Below are 24,630 nucleotides of genomic sequence, written 5' to 3' on the forward strand. Positions count from 1 at the left end.
TGGCCTTGAGAAAAAAATTACCATCAGTTTTTTTTTATTAAATAATTGGTTCCCCGAGAAAAGGAGGGCGGACCTGTAAATTCACCCTTGTCTGTTCGCACTTTTCTCAATAACTACATCTTGGAATTTAAAAAATTTTTGCACAAACATTAAACATGATATGAGTAAAAAAGTAACAGAACGGATTTTCCAGGAAACTCCAGTTGTCCCCCCTAGGGATGCCTTTCGGGTTAAAAATGGCTAAAATTGATACTTTTGTGTTTAAAAAAAAAAAAAAAAAAAATGGATGCCTTGGATTTGTATAAAACTTTCTGAAAAGTTGTAACCAACTGATTTCTATATAATTTTGTTTGTCTATACTTCGCGATACCTCTTGGGTGTGCCCCAAGGGCTCTTTTAGGTCATTCCATTTTTGGGACTATTTTACCATATTTGTCCAAATTTTTCTGTGTATGTCTATTTAGCAGTTTTGCATGGTGCTGAACTCAAATATGTTAAGGCCTTGGGGACTTTTGCGGCTAAATGGGTGGGTGGGGTGGGTAGCAAATGATTGACTTAGTCACTTCTTTTTTTGCATGGTGCAGAACTCAAATTTACATATGTTTAAGCCTAAAGCTGCACCGTTTTTCATTTTCACCAGAGTTTGACGTTGCCTGGGGACATTTGGGGCTGAGAGGGGGGGGGGGTAAAATTCAATTTAAAGCTTAAAAATACACAATTATTAAAGCATTATGTTCTGTGTGTGCATTAGTTAACATGGAGAAAAAAAAAAAAAAAAAAAAAAAAAAAAACATTTACTTGACAAGTTTGATGGCAAAACTCTGCAATTTCCCCGTGGCCGCAGCAGCTGCAAGTATGAGCTCAAAGCTCTTTCCTGACAGCATGTGAGATAAGACTCCGAGAAGTGGTTCTTGGTTCTTAGAGTAATCCGCATCCAAAGTCTGCCAAAGAGGAGGAGAAATCAGGTTGGGTTGACTCTTTGATAAGAAACGAGAGAAAACAAAATAGGAGAGGAAGGCAAAGCTAAACTTATCTCAAAGGTAGACTAACTCGTCGGCACATTTGCCTAGAGAGAGATAGAATGGAACAAATGGTAAATGGCAGCCACATATTTTAAAGTGCTAAAATTTTTCATTTAGAATTTGATCTTAAAGATGATTGGTAAAGAAATTTGTTTAAAATGATTTGCATAAAATTAAGTAAATACAATCAACATTAAAAGAAAATGAAGACATGAATTTAAAAATAAAATAAAGTCTTTTTGATTTGTTTTCCTATGAATGAACGATGAAAATCTTATTGTATTAACGGAAAATAAAAAATATTTTAGTTCATTATTTAGAACAGCATTTCTCAACCATTTTGTCCTTGTGGAACCCTTGAAATAAATTACATCTCATGGAAATCCTACGAAAAAAAAAAAAAGAAAGTTATATCTATGTTGCTGAATTTATTGAGATGATTGATAATTTATATTATTTGGATTCTTCAACTGTTTTCATCTTGAGTGTTATTTTTACAATGCTTTGCTTGTTACCTTCTTCAGGTGTATCTGTACAGAATTTCTCACGAATTAAATAAAGGGTTTCGTTCAAAATTCCATATAAATTCTCTGAGTTTGACAAAATACACCTTAAGAAGCTCGGAGGTTACAGCGACTGAAACAGTGTGAAAACACTGAAAAAGAGAAAAGTAATTCAAAGAATCCAAATATTTTATTTTATTGTAATTCACACTGGTAAATGTCAGTATATATTGTTTTTAAAAACTGGCTTAAGGAATAATAATTCTTTATCAAATTTGCACACTAGCACCATACAGACATAGTTCAATACATTTCCAACGATTATATTACAATAACATGCTTGTTTAGTCATATTACATATACAAAATTAAATGAAAAATCGGTACTTGTACAGTTTAGTCAAGACATTAAAAAATGAAAATATCGAAAAAAGTTTAAATTGTATGTATCCGTTAATGGAACAAAGTTCTCCGACAAAAAAAATTTCACTTAATTTCAACTAGTTTTTTTTTTTTTTTTTTTTTTTTACAGCGGAAAAACACGTTTTTATGAGAGCACGTTGAAGGCAGCCATCTTGAATAAAAAAAAAAAATTGTTTGAATTTTAGAAATGCCAAAGGGAGATAACTCCAGTTAAAGCGCCGACACCCCTCCCATCTTTAATACTAGCTTTTCTTCCTAAAAATCGAACATTTTGCTCGGTATCATAACAAATTGTTTTTTGGCTGTAAAAAAAACTATTTGATGAAATCAAGTGAAATTTTTTTTTGGAGAACTTCGTTCCATAACGGATACATACAATTTAAAGTTTTTTCGATATTTTCATTTTTTAATGTCTTGACTAAACTGTACACGTACCGAAAAATCCAGTTTATTAGCTTATGTCACTTGTTCTTGCAGAACCCTAGGAGACCTTTTGCGGAAGGTTAGGTTTCCGGAGAAGCTTGGTTGAGGAACACTGATTTAAAGATAAGGTTTGTTCGAAAATACCATTATTTTTTGTTTCATACAATTTAATCATTATGTGTTAGTATGAGAAAAGCTTTATATTTTGAAGTAGAGTTAAATTTTGAAATTATTCAAAGAATTTTATCGTGAGAGAGAAAACACAAAAGAATTGGTAAAGCATGGAATTATAATGAAAGAGTTTAGACATTAAAGATCTGAAAATGTTATTTTGATTTAAAACCATGATAGCAAAAGATTTACAAACTTATACATTTTTACTTTAAAAACAAAATCTTCATGCACGAGAGGAATAGTTATCAATTTAAACAATTATCAACAAAACATTAAGAATTTGTTATTGAACATTTTTCTAGTTCATTTTTTCTGGTTTAAGATTTCAAAATTTGATAAAATAAAAAGCTGATCTAAGTGAACAAGTGCAAAAGTGCTGTTAAAGTTATTTAAAAATGCAATATTTTATAATAACTGAATATAGAAACTGTATCGCTATATGTTCATGTGTAAGAAAAACATTTTGAAATAAAAATAACATTTAACAATAAGTAGTGTGGTATTTAGAGAAATTAATAGGAGGTACATGTTTAGTGTTTACTGTTATGGATAGTAGGATTTTATACAAGGAAATATATTACACACACGCACAAGGGGCGTTCCAAAAGTAATGCTCCCTATTTTTTTTTTCTGCACAAATTGATCAGAGGGGAATTGCAAATTGCATTGTTATGATCATCTGAAAGTTTTTGTCTTTGTTGCAGATACTGAGGGTGTGAGACTAAGCAATCCCTGTCATAGAAACAGAGATGCCTTATTGAATTTCTGCAAAAGTGCATTGAGAATAGTGGTGACTATGTAGAAAAATCAATTCTAGAGCACAAAACATCACTCATTTTAATGGTAGCACTCCCGTCTTCATAGCACTTTTTGAGTTATATATATAAGAAAAAAGAAAAAAAGAAAAAAAAAAAAAAGAGGAGGCTTTACTTTTGGAATGATCATCATTATATAAAAGGTCATTTTTGCTTTAGTCAAACAAGCCAGAGAATTAGGAAAGAAAGTTCAATCAATTTTTCCACTCCTGCCAAACATTAAAATTTTTCTTTAAAAAAGTGGGCATTAACCGACAGCATTCGACATCATTTTGCACCTACAAATTTAAACCGACAAATGTCCTTTTCTTGAGATTAAACAAAGAAACAAACTAGCTTTTAACAACTTAAAAAAACAAAAAGGCACCCAAGGAGTGCATACCTCAGACAATACCATGTTAAAAATCGAACAGGCTATAGATCCGATACTAATAAAGATGAATAAAACTGGGTGAATAGGAAGAGAGAAAGAGTTTTAAAAAACTAAATATAAAAAAGAAGAAAATGAGAAAACAACAGTTTACAAACGATCGTTGAATGTTGAAAATATTTGACAAAAGCAAAATAACATTTCTTTAAAGATTAAGAAAAATAAAACGTAAAATCTTTATTGTGCAATGTTACTTTTTGTATCAATTTTGGTTTAATGAGATGGGTCACCCTGTTGGCATTTTGTACACTCTTTTCTCCTTGTAAAAAAATAGATCCTTTTTTTATTGTTTCATATTGTGAAGCAGTAAATCTGGCTTGCCTATTGATCTGAATGATTCATCTTTGTGACAACATAATAATTTGAATAATAATTACAAAATAATTTAAAATGGTTTCAATAATAACAATGATTTGAATAATAATTACAATAAAAATAATTTGATTATTAATTATAAAATTATAATTTGAAGTGAATTATTTGGGGAATACAGAATTTACATAGGTTACATGGATAAAGGGCATCAATAGAAACAAAAATCAAACTGGTGCATTGGAGTAAAGAATTCCGCTCATTAAAAACAAAAATAAATAAAATCTGTATGATGTATGTATCTGTGACGAAACAAAAATATATTTCAAAACTACACGCAAATTGAGTAAGTAGTTTTATTTTAAATAAGAAAATCAAATTTAATGAATATCCAAGAAGTGACCGGCTTCGCTTGCCATTTTGAAGAAAAAAAAAAAAAAAAAAAAAAAGGAGGGAGGGGGGCGGATAACCCAACAATAATCCATACTTGCTAGATTTAAGTTGTGCCTACGAATTCCCATTAAGCGCTTATTAAAAATGATCATTTCTAAAAATAAAACAACTTGATCAATTTGCATTATGGTACACGCATCATACAGATGTTTCTAGATTTTTAATACAGAGGGAATTCTAGACAAGAACCAGCAGATTTTAACAAAACAATGACTACAATTTCTGATTTGGTGAGAAAAAAAAAAAAAAAAAAAAAAATGGAACAAAGTTTATATTTGCTGTAAAGATAAAGATATTTGAACAAGTTTAGGTTATTTTGGGGAGCATTAGAAAAAATTTTGTCAATTTGGTTAGATTTTTTTCTTTTATTTCTAAAATTAGGTATTTGTTAATTTGATGTAACTTGACATATATAGCAGCATATTTTATTTTTTTATTTTTTATTCAAATTTTTTTATAAGTTAAACGCATAAAATTAACTTAATCTTAATTGTATTTATTGACAAAATAAAATTGAATAATTCTTCTCTCGCCTAGAAAAATAAGATAGTCAAAACATTGCTTAAAAGAACAAATCCTATTTCAGGATTTTTTAGATGAAGTTTGATAATTGGGATTATTTAGACTACTACTCTCATCTTGGTTGTTTATTCAAAATCTTTTGGCCTCCTAAGTAGACCTAGTATAAAATTGAATCCAATTTATAAATCGCAAATTAGAATACAATAAAAACGAAAATAGAAAAGTAATGCTTTTGCATAATGGTTAAAAGTATTAGCTAAGAATGAGTGATAGTCTTCTGAAAGTTGAACATTTCAAGCCTTAAAGTGATAATTAAAAAATAAATTAACATGGTAACGGTAGCTAAGTGGATAATGACACTGACTGTTTCATATTTTAATCCAGTTCATTCCACAGGTTCATCAAAACCTACATCTGACCTTGTGTCTAACCTCCCAGGGAGGAGGTGAATACAATAAATTGACACATCTACACAATCTTAGGTGATGGAATGAGAACCCTTTACCTTTGTGGATTAAATGGTTCAGTTCCAAATTCCATACTGGTTCAAGAGCTTGAAAAACACGCATTTGAAGGTCGGAGATTACATTGGACAAAACATTATGAAAATAACAGTCAAGATGAGAATAGTAGTCTGATTAAGAAAAACAAAAAAAAAAACAAAAAAAAAAAACACATTTTGCTTATGTACCAAGATAAAAATGTCTACCAGTGCAACAATGGAGAAGGGCCCATTTTAAAGTGAGGTGTGTCTGTGTGCAGAAAGAGAGCCACAAAACAGAAAAGAGTGATGGTTGTTATTGCGTTGTAAATGCAAAAAAAGCCCCAAAGTGTCTACAAGTGGGAATCGTAAAGGTCTCTTGTGCTACAAAGTGAAGGTGTGTACCCCTCCCTCACCATCAACTGCCAGACTATCCATTGTCAGACATAACTTCAGTACCGGAAATACAAGTGGAAGAGAAGATACTAGAGAAAGCTGTTTATTAAAGCCTAAAACGAACATAATTTTTCTAATGAAAAAAAATAAATAAAAAATGATGCACCGCAATAATATTGTTCGATATATTTAAACATTTACACAAGAAAGTTTTAAATATATGTAAATGAACATTAGTTTTAGATAATTTTTAATTTCTCATGCCACATGTGACTATAAAAACATCAAATGAATTTGTAGAATCTCTATAATTACTAGCAGCAGCAAAGATTTTGTACGCTTCTAAGGATGATCACTCGGATTGAAAAGTGAATGCAGAAAAGCATCAGTGTTTGATTTATTTAGGAGACAAAAAGCATTGTTCTTCCTTCTATCAAAGATGGAAATAGAAAACAATTAAGAACTTCAACAATAACAATTGTCCAAAGATTGCTAAGTACATCAAGTATTCAGGTAAATGAAATATTAATGTTATAACAATTAGCATTTCATTAATGTTTTAGTAATGCATAAGGCCAAAGTGAGATTTGAATAGAAATAAGATTATAATAACAAAATAGTTATATGATGACAGATTTATATTGGCATTTCCAACAGGATTGATTTGCTAATTAGCATGATAGAATATTGTAAAATTGTATTTTCTAGACATTAATTTGTGAATTAGTATATTAAAGTTTCTCCTTTTCATTATATATCGTGACTGGTACTTCTTTACAAAAACAAATTCCCTAAAATATGGTAACGTCCGGTTGTGGGCACACAGCTTTGACACTAATTTATTTTGTTTTACAAGTTTTTCTGCAGCTATGCCATACAAGGCTGTTGACTTCCATCTGTAAATATTTTATTCAATAGTGCTCAGTACTAAAATAGTTATTAGTAGAGCTGGTATATATTTATGTTCAACTTGTGCTTTCAGTTTTTACAACCTCCAGACTGCTAATCTATTATTGAGCTGACCAATTCAATGGTAGACAACAAATTGAAACCATGACTTGTCGATGCGCGTGTGTGTGTGTGTGTGTGCGCGTGCATGTGTGTGTGTATATCATGTAGACTTTTTGGTTTAAATCGACAAGTCAAGGTTTCAGTTTACTCACATAAATCCACTCTAGGTTATCTACCTTTATGTATTTATATAAGCTTTTATATAATCTGTGGGAATATTACACTTTGTCATTTTGTAAGTTTTGTATCTGAAACTTTATAGAAATAAACAGCATTAAATTCTATTGAAAACAAATATTACAACAAGTGTGTGTGTGTGTGTAGTCACGCGCGCACATGTAAAAATGGGAGAGGCACTGAAAATCTGAATAAAATTGATTTGAGAAAAGTAAAAAAAAAAAAAAAAAAAAAAAAAACTAATTTAGTAAAACTGACACCACATTCAAAATTATTCTCAAAGTTACCTTAAAATTGCTTTAATATCATTGACAATAAAATTGTCTTCAACAATGTTATATTTATGAACAGAAAAGAAAAAAGAGGAAATAGTTTTCTTTTAAGCTGAAATAGAGTCATGAATGCATGGAAAATGTGTGTTGGTCATCAGATCAATTTGAAATATAACGTTATTTCAAGTATTTTCAATTTGAATTGAAATAAGAAATTAAGGGTCTTTTCGTTTTAATTACACACATATTCTTTATAATGAATAAATAACAATTGAAGAATACACAGTTATGTCCTTTTGTAAAAAATTTATTTTAGTATTAAAGAATAACAAAAAATTTTCTTACAATTTATCTAATTTTAAAGATTTTGGTACTTATTTAAAATTACATGTAAAAAAAAAAATACAGAAAATTTTTATGATGTAAGTACTTATGGAACGAAAATGTCTAATTCCAAAAATCATAAATTGATCAAGTAGTTTTTTTTTTTTTAATTTTATGATTTTGAGTGATTAAAAGGTTTTAATCATTTTGAATATAAACAAAATCTTGTTGTCAAATTAAGTTGTTGTCATTAAATTTCAACATTCTAAAAATATGGTGGCTCATGGCCCATCTCACTTCCTCATAAAATTTGATTTTCTTAGTTAAAAACTATGCAATAAATTTACATAATTTTTGGAATATGACATCTTCATTCCATGACAAGTGCAAATATGTTTTCTGTATTTTTGTTTTATCAAGTGTAATTTTAAATAAGCACCACAATTTTAAATCAATCATTATAGACCCAACTTTAATCTTAACCTGTTAAATATTCTCAAAGTAACCCACCTCATGTAAACTTTGTAATCATAAAAAAATAATTTCATATAGTGGCTGTATACTATTAGAATCGGGATAGAAATTGTAAATAATCATTGCGAATGCTATTTTATTTGAGATCAATTTCTAAAAACGACTATTAAAAGCATGGTTTTGATTTTAGGACAAATTACAAAAATCTATAAAAGGATTACATAGCTCCAATGCATAAATACTATTAGAAGTTAATAAAAAGACTTTTTGAAAACTAATCTTTGAACTGATTCATTTGCATATTTGGCCCATGGGCTTCAATGTTGGTGCACACTCATCAAGAATCAAATTGACCATGAGACTAGTTTGCCAACACTATTGTTTGTTTTTTTTTTTCTTTTTAGAAACATGTTTATATAAGACCTTGACCAAAAGACAAAAACAATTGGCTGCTGCTGCTGTTATCATTAGTGAGAAAGCAAAGGAGGAGGAGGAGGATGATGAGGAGAAAGAATGACAACAAAACGACAATTTTTTTTTATCTACATCAGCTAATGATGATGATGATGATGGCTCACAGAAAAAATAGGAAAAGGATGATTTAACCACAATAGATTGAATTGCAGTTTGCTGGTGATCCCTGGAGTTGTTGCTTTTTTTTTCATTATTTAATAAAAGCGGCAAAGGAAAACAGATGTGATTGAATTGAGGGAAGGAGAAGAAGAAAGAAAAAATAAAATGATACATGTTAGCTTATGATATATTGATTGACCTGCAGAAGTGTGCACCTGTGCAAAAATGGCTATAGTGTTGGTGTGTTAAGTGTATATACACACACACATATATATATATATATATACACCTATCTGCATTAGAAGTGGTGCCACAAGAGACAGGGGGTGGAGGGGAAGAGAGAAATGTCACTACACATACCAGGATGACAAAACAAATTGAAAATATCTGACTACAAGTCAAAAAGTAATTTCTTATAAATTTTTTTTTTTTTAATTTGTAATAAAATAAAAATTTAAAGCAAAATTGAAAAGAAAAAAAAAAAGATTGCAGAACTGTCAGCTTGTATTTGAAATAATATAAAGCAGTGAAAAAATAAAAAGATAACTAAAATTAAGTAGCATACAATTATAAGTGACAAATGGAGCAAAATTAAAAAAAAAGAAAATAAACAGAAGACAAATGCATGTATAAAATACAAAAGCTTAACTAGCACAGACATTGGTAATGCACATTAAAGATCATCTCTAGGTTAGAAACACAAGATAAAAAAAAAAACAAATTAGCTATGGCGTGCGTGCACACACACACACACACACTCACAAGAATGATTCTTGAATATTTTTAACATCTAAGACAGGACATTTGTGAAGAGCCTTTCAAATTTGTGAGGTCATGCTCTAGATATGAAAAATCTTAAGCATACAAATACAGAAATTGGTTATAAGTACAACATTTAATGAATCTATATTAACTTGCCTTTATGAATGTAATTAGTAAAAAATTAACTGTTGCTATTAGATGAATGGTGCTGTCAGACTTAGAAATGCTACTTTAGGCACTCACTCACACATCTGGACACGGGCAGCATTCGTACAAATTAGAGTGGGGCGAGTGAATCGTTCTAATTGCACACTTTATTTTACATGTCATGGAGAGAAAAGAGACAGAAAAAAAAAAAATGAGAGAGAGATTGTGTTTAATCAAAAGTAGGGTTTCTGTTTTCACATAATACTGAAAATCATAGCAAACTTACTGAATGCACATCTTCTACAGTCGCCATATTATGAGGGGAACCAGTAAACTGCAAGTCAACCGAATACTTTTTCAGAATGTAGAACATTGACCAGGATATACATTTAGTTTAAAATCATACTGAAATAAAAACGTGCAGGCGAATGCCAAATTGGCTGCGACAATAAGATGGTTCAATGAGACTCACTGTCAGCAGCCAAACAAAAGTCAAGTTTAGAGTTAATTTTTTTAATTTAAATTACACTTCCATATTTCTACATTCTGTCTAAGTGTTGACCACATAGAATGGTCATTTTTTTTTTGTTTGAAAAGCATAGCCATTCTTAAGATGAGATGACATCATTGCTGTACAGAGAGAGAAAGAGAGAGAGAAAGAAAGTTGAAACATAACACGAGTAATATACACAAACAATACATTCTAATTGTTTGCATGTACAAATGTGTGTGTGTTTGCGTGTGTACAAATGTGTGTGTGTGTGTGTGTGTGTGTGTGTGTGTGTGAAATGATGTGTGGACGAGTACACAAGTGATAAACTCAAATATTAACAGACTATTATTCTCACCTAATTGAAAAGTACAAATGAAATAAAATTAAGATTTACTTGAATAAAATGAACATTCAAACGACAAAACTTAGTACTTTTTCACCTTATTCGCATGACAGTAAAATATTTCCACTTTGATAAGAATGTTTCAGAATTTTGAGGATAAGGATTGATAATTTGAATTAAGTCCACTGTTCTCACTTGGGGTGATATTCTCAACATATTTTGGCTGATGTAACCTCCAATTTTATTTAGGTACGTCTTGTTAAATTCAGAAATTCATATTAAATTTCAACCTGAACCCAGAGAGTAGATTGTTCTAATTTCGTCAACCACAACCAGGTAGAAGTCTACAGTAATTTTTAATTATATAGAACTGAGGATTGAACTTTTAACCCTCAAAAGAAGTATCACTAAGAAAAATATCATTACTTAGCACTTTATCCATTGCATCACAGGTCCATGTGGATAGATTTCAGAGTTTAACAAGATGCACCTGAAGAAAGTCAGAGGTTACAGAGACAGGAGCACTGAAGAGAAGAGTAATTCGAATAATCCAATTGAAAAGAGTTTTCTATTCTGTATCATGAAAAAAATTTTACTTTAAACATTTGACAAGATTGAATACTACAATACATAAAGGCAATCATTAAACATTTAACTGTTGATACAATTTTAACTATGCAATTCCAGCCTTGATACAACTATTAATATTTTTATTACAATTTCTTAAATGACATTTAACAGAAAAATAAATCACTAAATATACAGAGAAATTTGATCAATTTTAGAACTTGAAATATACTCCATTTAAAAGAATGAAAAATTGAAGACATAATTTCTAATGTAAAATATTGAATTAGATGTAAAAGAAGGGAAGAATTAGGTATACGCATAAACATGAAAACGGCATTTGTAAAAAAAAAAAAAAAAAAAAAAAAAAATGAAGATAGATAAGAACTGAACAAAATATCATGCGAAAATTAGTCAAAACCATTACAAAAAGTATGAAAAAATATCTTGTCAAATTATTAAACTATGAAAATTAAGGCCAACAAAGATGAGAAAGTGAACAAAAAAGTTTAACATACAAAATAATTTTATGTCATTACATTTTTATGACTTTAAGAAACTCCATATTTTATCTCCGTTAACATTACCAAGGCTTTCATTTTAAACAAGCAAAATATCAGTGATTTTATTCAAAATCCAAAATTCTTTAAAACATTAATTTTCTCCAACGCCTAATGGATAAAAGCCATTAAATTTGTCGATTAAAAATCTTTAGATCAACATTTCCAATAAGGCTCGTGATAGGAATATTTTTGCTTCAAAAAGAGGTAAAACTGGCAATATATATTCATGTTGAAATTGTTATCAGTTTTGCAAAAGATACTTTTAATGTAACCAAAACAGATATTTTTATAGAAAATTCCATGTCAAACATTTGTAGTTGCAATGAGAAATAATGATGTAAAATTACAATTTTGAAATCCAAGAAAAGCAGAATCAAAATCCAAAACAATTCTAACAAGTTGGAAAGAAAGTCGTAACATGTGGTAATTCATGAAGAGTCTATTATAAACCAATGTTTCGATCCTAGAAGAATTTCAAATAAAAAGTTGGGATCAGCTTGAAAAGCAAAACCCAATACAAAGCAGCAATTAAGAAAATCTCAAAAACATTGCATTATCTGCATGTTTATAACTTAAATATTAAACATTGCAAAACCTGAAGGAGTTAGGTAGAAGAATACTTTAGTGTATAGATGGATCCTTGTTCAGAATCTCCCCTATATTAAAAATCAAAAAGAATCTGTATGATGTATGTACCTATGATGAAACTAAGATGTCATATTCCAAAAAATCATGTAAATTGATGAAGTAGTTATATTTTTGGAAAGATAATCATTTTTAAGTGATTAATTGGATTTCATAGGCATCACAGCAAATCTAGTATGAAATATCCTCCTTTTGTTTGAGATATTTTTCAAAATAACTAATGAGATTCACTTCTGATACTCATAAAATTTGATTTTCTTAATTAAAAATAAAACTACATGATCAATTTACATAACTTTTGGAATATATTTTTGTTTCATCATTGGTATCTACATCATACAGATCTTTCTTTATTTTTGTTTTTTATTAGAGTGAATTCTGGACTAGAACCAAAATGTGTATTCTTTATTTCTAGTGATGTAAACGACATCAAAAATAAAAAAATTTAAGTGTTTGTACAAAGACAGGTGACACATCAATTAAAAAAAAAATGTCTTTAATACAAAAACAATATTATTTTAGTTTAAACTAGTAATATGTTCAAAAATTATGAAAATTCATCGAGTAGAATGGCTACTGTGTTTTTAGTAAAAAAAAAAAAAAAAGTATCAATGTTGGCTAAACAGTGTAGCCGCCATTATGATGGTAAAAATAAAAAAAGCAATCTGTGTTATGTCCCCTGTTTCTGCAATCATCTATTAAAACATCTATGAAAAATTCAATTATCCCCAATTTTTCATAAAAGTATTTTTAACTATAAATAACTTTATACTCTATGAAATTTTGTAATTTTGGGGCCTATTACTATTTTCAACATGACAATTAGGTAATATTGTTTTTGCTTAAAAGGACATAAAAAAAAATAATCGATCTGTTGCCTATCTTTGTACAAGCACAAAAAAACTATTTGTATATATCATGACAGAGAGCATCTGGTCGAGTGTAAAATTAAAAAGTAACCGCAAGAAGTATCAATTATCACAAAAATATAAAACATGCAATATTCAATTGAAAGTTTTATGGTTAAATCAGAAGTTCATATTTATGTCATTACCTTTTTTTTAGCATAATGATTTTGTAAGTAAAAAACGTTTCAAAAAAAAAATTTTTTTTTTTTTTTTTATTATTCCCCTTCAAAAGTTTAAGAGAATTACAATTGAAAGTGAAAAAAAAAATCTAAATCTCAAATATAATTTTCAGATACAGAAATTTGAGACATTCTTCCAAAAAAATTTGATAAGATTTAACAAAATGAATAAAAGCAAAATATTACTTAACAATTTAAGGGTTGGAAGTTAACTAAGCTAAAATTGCTGAAAAACAAAACACATTTAAAAATAATCAAATATAAATAATAATGGTGAAATGGCTACACACTTCTATAAAAACAAATACACAATACATTGATTGTGTAAAGTTTTATTTGAACATGTAAACAATGTTGATTAATGAAACTAAAAACTATCAAATGAAATCACAACTTAATAATAAAACCGAGCATTTCTTTAAAATAAAAAAAAGTTGGTACTTATTGAGATTTGCACTTCATTATAAAAAAAAAAAAAATACAAAAAAATCTTTATGATGTACCTACTAGTCACAGAACAATGTCATATTCCAAAAATCACAATTTGATCAAGTATTTCTTTTTTATTAAGAAAATCAAATTTTACGATTTTTAGCAATTTAAAAGTTTTGATTATATGAATACAAACAAAATCTTTCTAGTTGAATTGAATTGCCGTCCTTGAATTTCGGCAAAACTTAAATCAATATGGCCACTATTGGTTTCCGCTTGCTTATAAAATCTGATTTTCTTAAAAAGAAAAATAATACTTGATCAATTTACGTAATTTTTAGAATATGACATCTTCGTTCCATGATGAGATTTTTCTTTGTATTTGTTTTGTTTTAACTAAGTGTAATTCTAAATAAGCACCAAAAGTTTGGCAGAAACTAACATTCTTAATATATTACATGATAGAATGGTTGGTGTCAAGTTGGTTTACAACAAAAGAAAATTCATCAATAGCCTTTTCTCTTTGTATCTTTTTTTTTTTTGTTTCAATAAATTATGATTTTGTAGAACAAAAAATTAATGCCTGTACCTTAAGAATACTTGTAACTGTAGGCTCAGCTCGTAAAATCAAGCTAACGCTTGGCTGGGTATTGGAAACTGCTTCGGAAGATCGAGGCTTCTGAGTTTCTGAAATTCTGCAAAGAGAAATCAAGAAATAACATTAAGAGATAATTTGAATTGTTTGTAATTAAATATCTTATTTTTGACTTTAACAATATTATAAACTGTTGTAACATACAATTAACTAATGATATAAGAAACTTAATTAGAACTTATTAAAATTAGTATAGAGAATATGTGAAAAATAGATAAAATTTCTATATTTCATGTATAATTTTCAGAAAAAAAAAAAAAGCGATCTGAAAATATTCTTGCAGTGGAAAGAATGAAGAAAAATGAATAAAATATTCTTCACTGTAGAAAGAATAAACAAAATTAGAATAATTTGAATTATTTATTGAGGTCAGATTAATTGTTTTTTTTAGATACAAATTTGAAAATAATTTTATGTGAGAAAATTTTTAATAGAAAATTGAGTTACATTAATTTTAACAAGGCTGATAGCCATTAGTCGTATGCTCTCTTGTAATGAATGAATGCGTGAATGTAGGATTGACATGATTCTTAAAGATAAACTAAAATGACCGAAAAATGGGCTGAAATGACTTAAAGAAAAAGTAAATGACTTAGAATGACTTTAATGAACTTAAGGATGAATTGAATGACCTTAAGAATGACTTTAATGCTTAAAAAAATAACCGGAATCCTTCAAAAAATACTTGAATGGCTTTGAGACTGACTGGTTGTATAGTGGGTGATCATTTTACATTAAATTAATACAGAAAAGTGATCCCCCCCTTTATATCACAATAAGTACAGCATGTAGTAAGAACAGATACTACACTTTGATGGTATTTATTTGCTCCCCCACTGAGCAAATTAGGCACAAGGCCGTTTTTAATGTGAGGTAAAAACCAGCTCCCCTAAAAGTAGGCAAAAAGGGGGCACTCTGGTTACCAAAAATAATAATTGTCCCAGTATAGAGGGTTTCCCCTCCATTGACTGGTACAAATTATCTTAAGTGCAGTATCTGCCGGAACAGATACTACACTTTGATCCTGGCCTTTTGGCCAAGAAAAGCTGAAAGAGCCAAGAACACCATCTATTAACAACAGACCTTTGATTTTAACCAAAAAGGCCAAGCACAAAAATGTTACCAACCAACCGACAGAGTGACTTATAGAGTCACTTGCACGCGACTAAAAACAAAAATACAGAAAATTCCTTGATATACATACTAATCACAGAATAAAAACGTTATATAGCAAAAATTACATAAATTGATTGAGCAATTTTTCTTTATTTAAAGAAATTCAAATTTTATGATAAGCCAGATGAGACAAGCGGTAGGCGCCATGTTTTTAGGATGCATTAAAATTTAAGGGCGGACAACTCAATTTGACTAACGATTTATCTATTTCTCCATAAGAGATCATCAATGGCTGGCAAAAATTATCGCCCTATTAGTCTCCCTCCTTCTCTTCAAAATCTTTGAGTCCTTAATTAATCAAGCACTAAATCACCACCCCATAGATACTAAATTTCTTTAACAGTATGGATTTAGGCAAGCTGCAGATATCTTAATTAATCTCCGAATTTATATACCATGTACTGGATAAAGCAGGGGAATCTAGGTCAATAGCCTTAGACATATCTAAGGCCTTTGACAGGGTTTGACACAGATGGTCTTCTAATGAAAATTAAATCATATGGTATTACTGGACGCATACTGAACATAATTCAATCCTTAGATAAGAGAAAAATCCAGGTTGTCTTTGATAGTTGTACATCTGAACAATGATATAAATGTGGGTATACCATCGATCAATCCTCGGACAATTATTATTCCTAATATTCATAAATGACCTCCCTGATAAAATTGTCTCTGAGATGGGTATATTTGCTGATGACACTATGCTCTATAACAAACTTAAGGGGAAAACGAATGAATACATATCTAAAGAAATAGCTAAAACTCTAAAGAAAGATCTCCAGTCCGTAATGGAATGGAGCTGAAACTGGATGGTAACATTCAATGTTGCCAAGGCTAAGCTTATTTCCTGTAATAATTACAAGAAACCTTCTCAACCACTGATTGTGATGGCTAATGATATACTACCCAAAAGTACTTCCCTCAAGCTCCTAGGCTTAACATTCACAAACATGAATTGGAACAAATACATTGAGGTAATTGCTAAGGCTGCTGCAAAGAAGGTGGCCTCCTCTACCATGCTAGAAGGTTACAGACACCAGAGAGTATCTTGTATCTCTACAAAGCCACTATGCATCCATGTATGGAATATTGTTACATCTGGACTGGTGCATCTGCCATTAGTCTCTCACTCCTAGATGGGGTTATAGAAAAAAAGAGCTGCTAACCTAATAGGCCTCACCTAACTCCAACCTCTATCCCATCGCCAAAATGTGGCATCCCTACAAACTCAAAGTACTAGTACCCTCTCGATGTAAATACCCGACAGGCAGCAAAATCCCACCCCTTACACTGTATAGATCCTTAGATGCTGGGAAGCCTTCTACGCAAATAGCTCCTTCCCTTGAATTGCTAGACTTTGAAATTCTCCCCCAGGCCCCTGCTGCTCTGACATGCATAAGTTCAAATGTAATATGAACAGACATCTCTCTGCCCAACTCCCCACAGATCTGGTCCCAAACAATAGCCCTTTACAACTTAGTGGCACTGTGCTTGGTTTGGGGTGAAAAAAAAAAAAATACTTGATTAATTTAGTCATTTTTGCAATATAGCATCTTCGTTCCATAACAATTATGTACACCATAAAGATTTTTCTATTTTTTAAGTGTAATTTTAAATAAGCACCAAAAATTGATATCAATTGAAAAATACCTAGTTAAGGAATGACACATTTGAAAAATTAGTGAGAACAGGATTCTTAATGATACATAAAAATTATGCCATACATTATTTACATTAGATACTGGCAAACCCAGTATTGGAACACTGGTGTACCTCAGCTCCCAAACCTAAAATACATATAACCATTTTTATTCTTATTTTCAAGTGGTAAATAAAGCCAAAATATTTTTTTGCTGATTATGGACATCTGCCACAAGCAGGCACTATTTTATTATTATTGTATAAACAAAAAAAATAAAACGTTTTTGACTTGAACAGGAAGGCCAGACTGAGAAAACAGGAATTGAGAAAGAAAGGCAAAGAGAGGGAAAGAAACACGATCCATCCATAAATAGCAATAAATAAAAAGGCGGATTTTGATTAAAAGCTGAAAAATCACATCCATTTAAGCAAATATTTTTTTTCTGGATTAAAAAGAACAGAACTTATATCACTAGAATGGTAGCCTCCTATTTTTTTATTCTGCCTGAATAGATCAAAGGGGGTTGCAAATTGCACTGTTATGATGATTGAATTTATGCATTCATGACCTGAAAGTTTCATCTCAGTTTCACACTTTCAGTATCTGCAACAAAGAATGCAATCAGTGCAAAACTAAGAATCCAATCCGTTATGGATATGTATCAGAAGCAGGGGTGCGTCATTGAATTCCTAGCAAAAGTGCTAAGCGAATGGTAGTGACTATGTAAAAAAATAAATTCTGGAGCACCAAAAGTCGCTTGCTTTAATGGTACCACTCCTGTCTTTATAGCTCTTCAACTTTTTGAGTAAAAAAAAAAAAAAAAAAATATAAAAAGCTTTACTTTTGGAACGCCTCTCTTAGTTTACACTATAAAATTGATCTGCAACGTAACCTTCTTAAGTTCGAGTAGTTTGTATTTAAAATTGATTAATACTAAATAAAAATTTGAAAATCACAGAGGCAAGAAATACAAATATAGTATTAATTTATAGATTATATCTTAAATAAAATTAACACAATTGTTATATTAATTTATTTTATTCTGAAATTTTCTCAACTATATACAATATTTTAGAATACATAGATAATAAACTGATAAAATACGAGTAGATTTAAAAAATGAAAATACAAACCTTCGTTGTTGTAATTTTGTTCCTTGGTTTTCTGTAATTAGTGTATATTTTTGACATTCTTTCAACAGGAATGTGACACAATCACAACTAAAATATTTAGAAATTAAAAAATAATTATAATATTGTAAAAAAACTGATATTCTTTACAAGATCATTTGTAAAAAGTTCAAACAATAAAAACTGAGAAATTTACAGTTTTAGCATAAAAAAAACAAAAAAAAAAACATATCAGGCAAAACATTACTTAAATGAAAAAAAAAAAAAAAAAATACTAAAAATTTGTTTGAAAAGATTTTGTTGATCCATCATTAACAATTATTTTAAACGTAATAAATGCATTGTAGAATTTGTCTCATTTCGGAATATCAGATCTTGACTATTTTTGGACATATAGCAATATAAATAGTAAATGAAGCAGATGCCAGGATTCAAAATGTTGAGATCTTCAGTCCGAAATTCTACCAAATGACCCATTTGAGAATTTCTTATAGTGCATAAAACATTACCATAACAAAATAATTATAGTTTTGGCATGGCGTCATAGCTTTTTCGTTTCAACATATGAATTCAAACAATAATAAATGAGTAAACATTATCAATAACATTGAAAATTATTGAATACAGTCCAAAACAGTTTATTCAGCTTTAATTAAATATTGTATGCTACTTTTTGTAATTATATAATTTTTCCAGTCTAGCAAAAATGTAATCAGTAAATCTTGAAAAAGTCAAAATACTAACTTGAGGCGTAAATCCGTCACATCTAAAAGTGGTACATAATTTAGAAGTCTGTCAAATCCCAATTCAAGTTCACGAGTAAAATCTTGACCCGGTGACTGACGTTGAATACGTAAAAGGACTTGAGGGAGCTGAAAAAAAATAGAAAAAGAAACATTGTTTATGCTATTAAAAGCTTTACAGAAAATAAATTATGCATTTACTGAGGAAAAAAAAGACTATTGATGTAAGTATTAAAAAATATACTTATGTGGTTTCATTCATTAATGAAAGATTTTTGGTTGATGTTACATAAAGATAAATGTAGATTGTAGAGACTTCAAATTTAGCATTTTATAAATATACTGTTTAAGCACAAATGAACACATTAGTAGCCTGCTAACCTCCAAGTAGCATGTTTGAATCATTTGATTTTATGTATTATTTGGATTGATCAAATTAATGTTTGCATCTAGAATGTTATTTGCATAATGTTTCAGTTGGTGTAACATCCCGACCATATTCAGATGTATAGATCACCATCTTATACATCTGAAGATGAGATCACATTGACCGAAACGTTGTGCAAATAACACTCAAGATGAGAACATTAGTCTGATTAATCCAAATAATAACAATCATCCGTCATCTCAAAAAATTCAGAACTGTTCGATTTTAGTGGAAAAGATATGATTCATTACAGAATTCTAACTTAAGCTTTAATTAATCAGTTATTTTTAAAAGATTTATGCGTACAAATTTATTTTAGAAAACCATAAATAAGCAAAGAGCTTTGAAAAATTAAAACTTAACTACACTTTCTAAACAGATTTAATAGTAATCTAAGTTATATTAAAATGAAGTAAAGCAAAAAAACATAAGATTTAAACAAAATATAAAAACTTGAATTCTGATTTAAAATTGATATAAAATCTGAAGAAAATTTATAAAAAGAGAGAAAAAAAAGGTACCTTTAAAAAAGTGAATGCAGCCCATTTTAGTTCTTCTTGGCCTCCATTTGAATCAATCAAGCCCATAAAACAAGCCCTCATCAATTCACAGTATAATTTAGCACGATTCAATTTCTGAAAAAGAAAAACATTTTTTTTAATAATAATAATAAAACAAAAATCTAATAAGAATTTGGACAATTTATGGATGAAGTCATGCACCATTCAATAACAGCAAATATCTAATCTTCCTAGTGTAGAAATTCACAGAGTAAAATTTTACTTAGACACAAACTAATTTCTTTCACTTGTTATTTAAAAAACAACATGAAATTAATATAGTGGATTGGACATGACAAAGTTAACATTTAATTGAAGTTTACTCTTTCTTCAATTAAATCTGTTAACTTTGTTATGTCTAATCCACCGTGTCAGTTTCATAATTCACATACACACATCTTCAATGATGCTGGGTTAAAGAGTGGAGATGGAAAAGATAAAATACCAAAATCTTATGTATGACATGAAAAGAAAGTTGAATTTTAGGAAGATTCCCATCATTCCAATAATTATACAAGCAACCGAACTGATGAAATAAAATTTTAACAACTACCATAGAAAAGGGTGAGGAGACATTGTCAGATACTGTATAACTAACAAACTTGTGAAACAACTTTTTTTTGCCAGACCCTGTCAAAAGCTCTTGATATGTCAAGAGCTATTGCTTTAGAAACAAAGCTCTCATTGAGAAACTCACTGATCCTATGTAATATTAGTCAGCAGTTGATCTTACAATATGAAATCCATATTAATTATCACTATACTTGCTTTTGTTGAAGTGATTAACAACTTACTAATGATGCAAAGAAGACTAGGCAGACAATTGCCTTATTGGCATCAAGGTTCTTGATAAACTTGGCAACATTCTGATATATATATATCAGATATATATGGTTTGTTATTCTCTAAAACTCTTGAGAATCAAGTTTCTGTTCAACAACTCAAGATTTAAGAAATTGAGCATATGGCTCTTTTGCATTTCTTGTAACCTATTTGCAGCAGCAATTATAAGCAGTTCTACAAGCAACTTTGGTTTTAAGACATCTACTTCATTGATAGAAATTGAAATAGTGACTTAGATATGTCCTTAGACGTTTTGGCTATTATAATATTATGTTTACACATTCAAAGACTAAAAGTCTTTGACTAATGGTGCCTTCAGCGCATTCTCGGGATTCGTATATCTGACTGCATCCCAACCGCTACAATCCACACATGATGTAAGTCAGAGATGACTTGGAAGTTCTGACCGGCCAGTGCATTTTTAGTGTGCGACAATATTATTGCAAGTGGTTGAAGTATGCTAAGAAGTCAGCAGCAAACGAACCCGGATTAACTGCCTTGACTTGTGATGCAGCAAATTCACTTGGAGATTACCAGGGTGAATGCCGTCATCAGAACTAAGTACACTTTCTTCAATCATTTTTATGGATTAAATTCACTATAATCAAATTCTTGCTTAAAAATAAATAATAAATAAATAAAAATAATAATAAAAATTATTCGTGTTGTACTTACAGCCAATTTTTCAACCACAAGAAGTTGCTCTAAAAAAGGTTGTACATCATTTGTTGGATTCAACACAGCTTCCAGGGCGACTAGTGCATTAACTGTAGGGCATACAGTTAAGTGAGTCACTTCCAGAACGGGTTTGTCAGAGGAATGTTGCATCTCTTGGCTACAAATAAAATACACACAATTCGTATAAAATATTAACAATTATAAGTAAAAATAAAATACAGATCTGACATGTAAATCATGAAATGATTGGATAAACATTTTGTTAATGAGGTTATAGAGAATTTTAGAATACATACAAGCCTTACAACTGAAACCTTAAAATTACGAGGGTTATTCCAAAAGTAAAGCCTCCTATTTTTTTTAATTGAAAAAATTGAAGAGCTATGAAGACAGGGGTAGTATCATTAAAACAAGCAACCTTTAGTGCTCTGGAAATTATTATTATTTATTTATTTATTTATTTATTTTTTTTTTTTTTTTACACAGGAGCCATAATTTTTAATGCACTTTTACCAAAAATCAAATGATGCATCTCTACTTCTGACACATCCATGACAGGGGTTGCTTTCTTAGAGTCTCATACTGTCAACATAAGTTCATCATAACAATGCAATTTGCAAACCCCATTGATTCATTTGGGTAGATTAAAAAATAGGAGGCATTACCTTGTAAAATATCTACATTTTACAGATTTACTCGTTTAGAGTTTCGATATTACTTAGTTTCGATATTACTTAGTTTCGATATTACTTAGTTTCGATATTACTTAGTTTCGATATTACTTAGTTTCGATATTACTTAGTTCCGATATTACTTAGTTTCGATATTACTTAGTTTCAATATTACTTAGTTTCAATATTACTTAGTTTCGATATTACTTAGTTTCGAGTAGTTTGTTAGAAAAGTAGCAAAGAAAATAGAAATCGCCTTCAAATCTACCTGCCAAGAACTCTAAGAGTTTCAATCACTTTTTCTCTCTGTTGTGTCGTTATCACGTTCTGTTGCAATTGTGTCACGGTGCCACGAACATTCACTTCTGTTTGCTCATAATCACGGTATGTCTCTGTTTAAAAATGTTAAAAAAATAAAGGGCAAACAAAAATTATTTAAAATTGATAATTATTCATATAGGCTGCTAATTTATTTTTATAAGTTCAAACAATTATAATTAAAAACAAATGTTTGATTCAATGAAATTTGAAATAATCGTTTTTTTTTGTCCAGATATTAAGAAACCAAAATTAAGGTGATGAATAAGTTTTTATATAATATCTATCTACATATATGATGTCTGTATGTGTGGATACAGAAACCAGATTTCAATGGTTGATCTTGCAAACCAAAACCAGGTTATTCGTGAGTTTAGTCACAGATTTTTTTTTTTTTTACACAGAGATCACCACTTATCAAGGCCCGGAAGCCACTCAGGGATAAGGGTTATTGCAAGTACATTACGTTAGTGAGGAGATTTGACGAAGTGTTTACTTAAGGGGGCGGTTCATTAGGAATTTGTTAACATTAGACTTGAAGACATCCAAGTTGTAGTCCGGAGGGAAGCAGGCAGACGGAACAGAGTTCCACAGGCGTGCAGTTCTAAGAAAGAAGCTTTGTTCATGAAATCCGCGTTTTGATTTAGGCACAGATATAGAGTGGGGGAAATTTTTCACAGTGGATTCAGCTAGACGGGTGTTTTTCGTGAAAGATTGGCGAGGGGGGACCAGGGATTGGAGTTCAGACGAGCACCTGCCATGAAAATAACGATAAAACAAGGATAGGCTTGCAACAGGGTAGAGAAAAGGGCATCCCCCACTAAACCACGAAGTCTATTTTGTACTCTGTCAAGGCATCATAGGCTGTTTTTGGCAGCTCCTGCCCAGATATGGCAACAGTATTCCATCCTTGGCCGTACTTGGCTTTTATATAGATAGAGAATTGCATCAGTAGTGAGATATCTTCTGGAGCGGTAGAAGGATCCCACCATCTTTCCAGCGACCTTGGCAACAGACTTGATGTACGTGTTCCATTTCAGATCAGGAGTAAAGGTCAAACCCAGAAGCTTGTCAAAACACGGGGCCTCACCCAGACGAGAGCCATCCATCACAATTGATGCCAGATGGGGATCAGAGCGTTGATGATGTAAGGATAGGAGTTTGGTTTTGGATGCATTAAAGGTAACTAGCCACATCTTCCCCCACTGAACCACGCGCTCGAGATCAGAGGAGAGAGAATTAGAGAGAACTTCGTCATTTACAGCCTTTGATGTGTTGCCATAGATGGTCGTGTCATCAGAATAGATGTCAACAAATGATTTAAGTATGTGTTTAGGGAGGTCATTGATGTAGATCAGGAAGAGAGTTGGGCCCAGGATTGACCCCTGAGGGACTCCAGCATTTATATTGCAGGCCTCCGATTTTTGACCATCTACCACTACTCTTATGAGCCTATCGGAGAGAAATGATTTAATGATTGAGAAAACATTTCCAGTTATACCGTAGCTGGAAATCTTGTGAAGTAGACCCTTATGCCATACTTTGTCGAAGGCCTTTGATATGTCAAGAGCAACTGCCCTAGAAAGGAAGCCTTTGTCAAGAGATTCACTAATCCTGTGGGATATAACCGTCAGCACATCTGCGGTAGATCTTGCAGAGCGGAAACCATATTGTGTGTCACTAAGAAGGTTATTCCTGCTGAGGTGGTTGACTATTTCTCTATTTAATATGGATTCCAGCAACTTACTCATAACACAGAGAAGACTTATTGGTCTGTACTGAGAGGGAGATGACTTATCACCTGAATTCTTAAATACAGGGCAAACTGATGAGGTCTTCCAGGGGGTCGGAAAGCACTTCTCCTTAAGGCAGCGCTTAAATAGTTTCGTAAGTATGGGAGGAAGTTCTGGTTGAAGCGTTTTTAACACTATAATTGGGATGCCATCAGGGCCAGTTGCTTT

General features: G+C 30.6%; 1 protein-coding gene across 8 annotated transcripts in view; it reads right to left on the reverse strand.

The window, feature by feature from the left end:
* The window catches only part of LOC145291432 (mediator of RNA polymerase II transcription subunit 24-like), a 51,676-nt gene that overhangs the window by 12,010 nt on the left and 15,036 nt on the right, over positions 1–24,630 (reverse strand). For 2 of the 8 annotated variants that reach the window (XM_080137272.1, XM_080137270.1), the window contains exons 6-13: positions 22,620–22,743; positions 21,678–21,837; positions 20,121–20,234; positions 19,174–19,301; positions 18,433–18,519; positions 14,413–14,518; positions 9,980–10,027; positions 799–941 (exon numbers count right to left, since the gene is read on the reverse strand). In XM_080137272.1, coding sequence (XP_079993398.1) covers positions 799–941; positions 9,980–10,027; positions 14,413–14,518; positions 18,433–18,519; positions 19,174–19,301; positions 20,121–20,234; positions 21,678–21,837; positions 22,620–22,743 — 910 coding nt within the window. Of the gene's footprint in view, positions 1–798; positions 978–9,979; positions 10,028–14,412; positions 14,519–18,432; positions 18,520–19,173; positions 19,302–20,120; positions 20,235–21,677; positions 21,838–22,619; positions 22,744–24,630 lie in introns of all 8 variants that reach the window. The other 6 variants (XM_080137269.1, XM_080137268.1, XM_080137276.1 and 3 more) reach the window with 3 other exon arrangements.

This window comes from Euprymna scolopes, chromosome 12 (assembly GCF_053919585.1).
Source record: "Euprymna scolopes isolate OS-2025 chromosome 12, ASM5391958v1, whole genome shotgun sequence".
Classification (NCBI taxonomy): Eukaryota; Metazoa; Mollusca; class Cephalopoda; order Sepiida; family Sepiolidae; genus Euprymna; species Euprymna scolopes.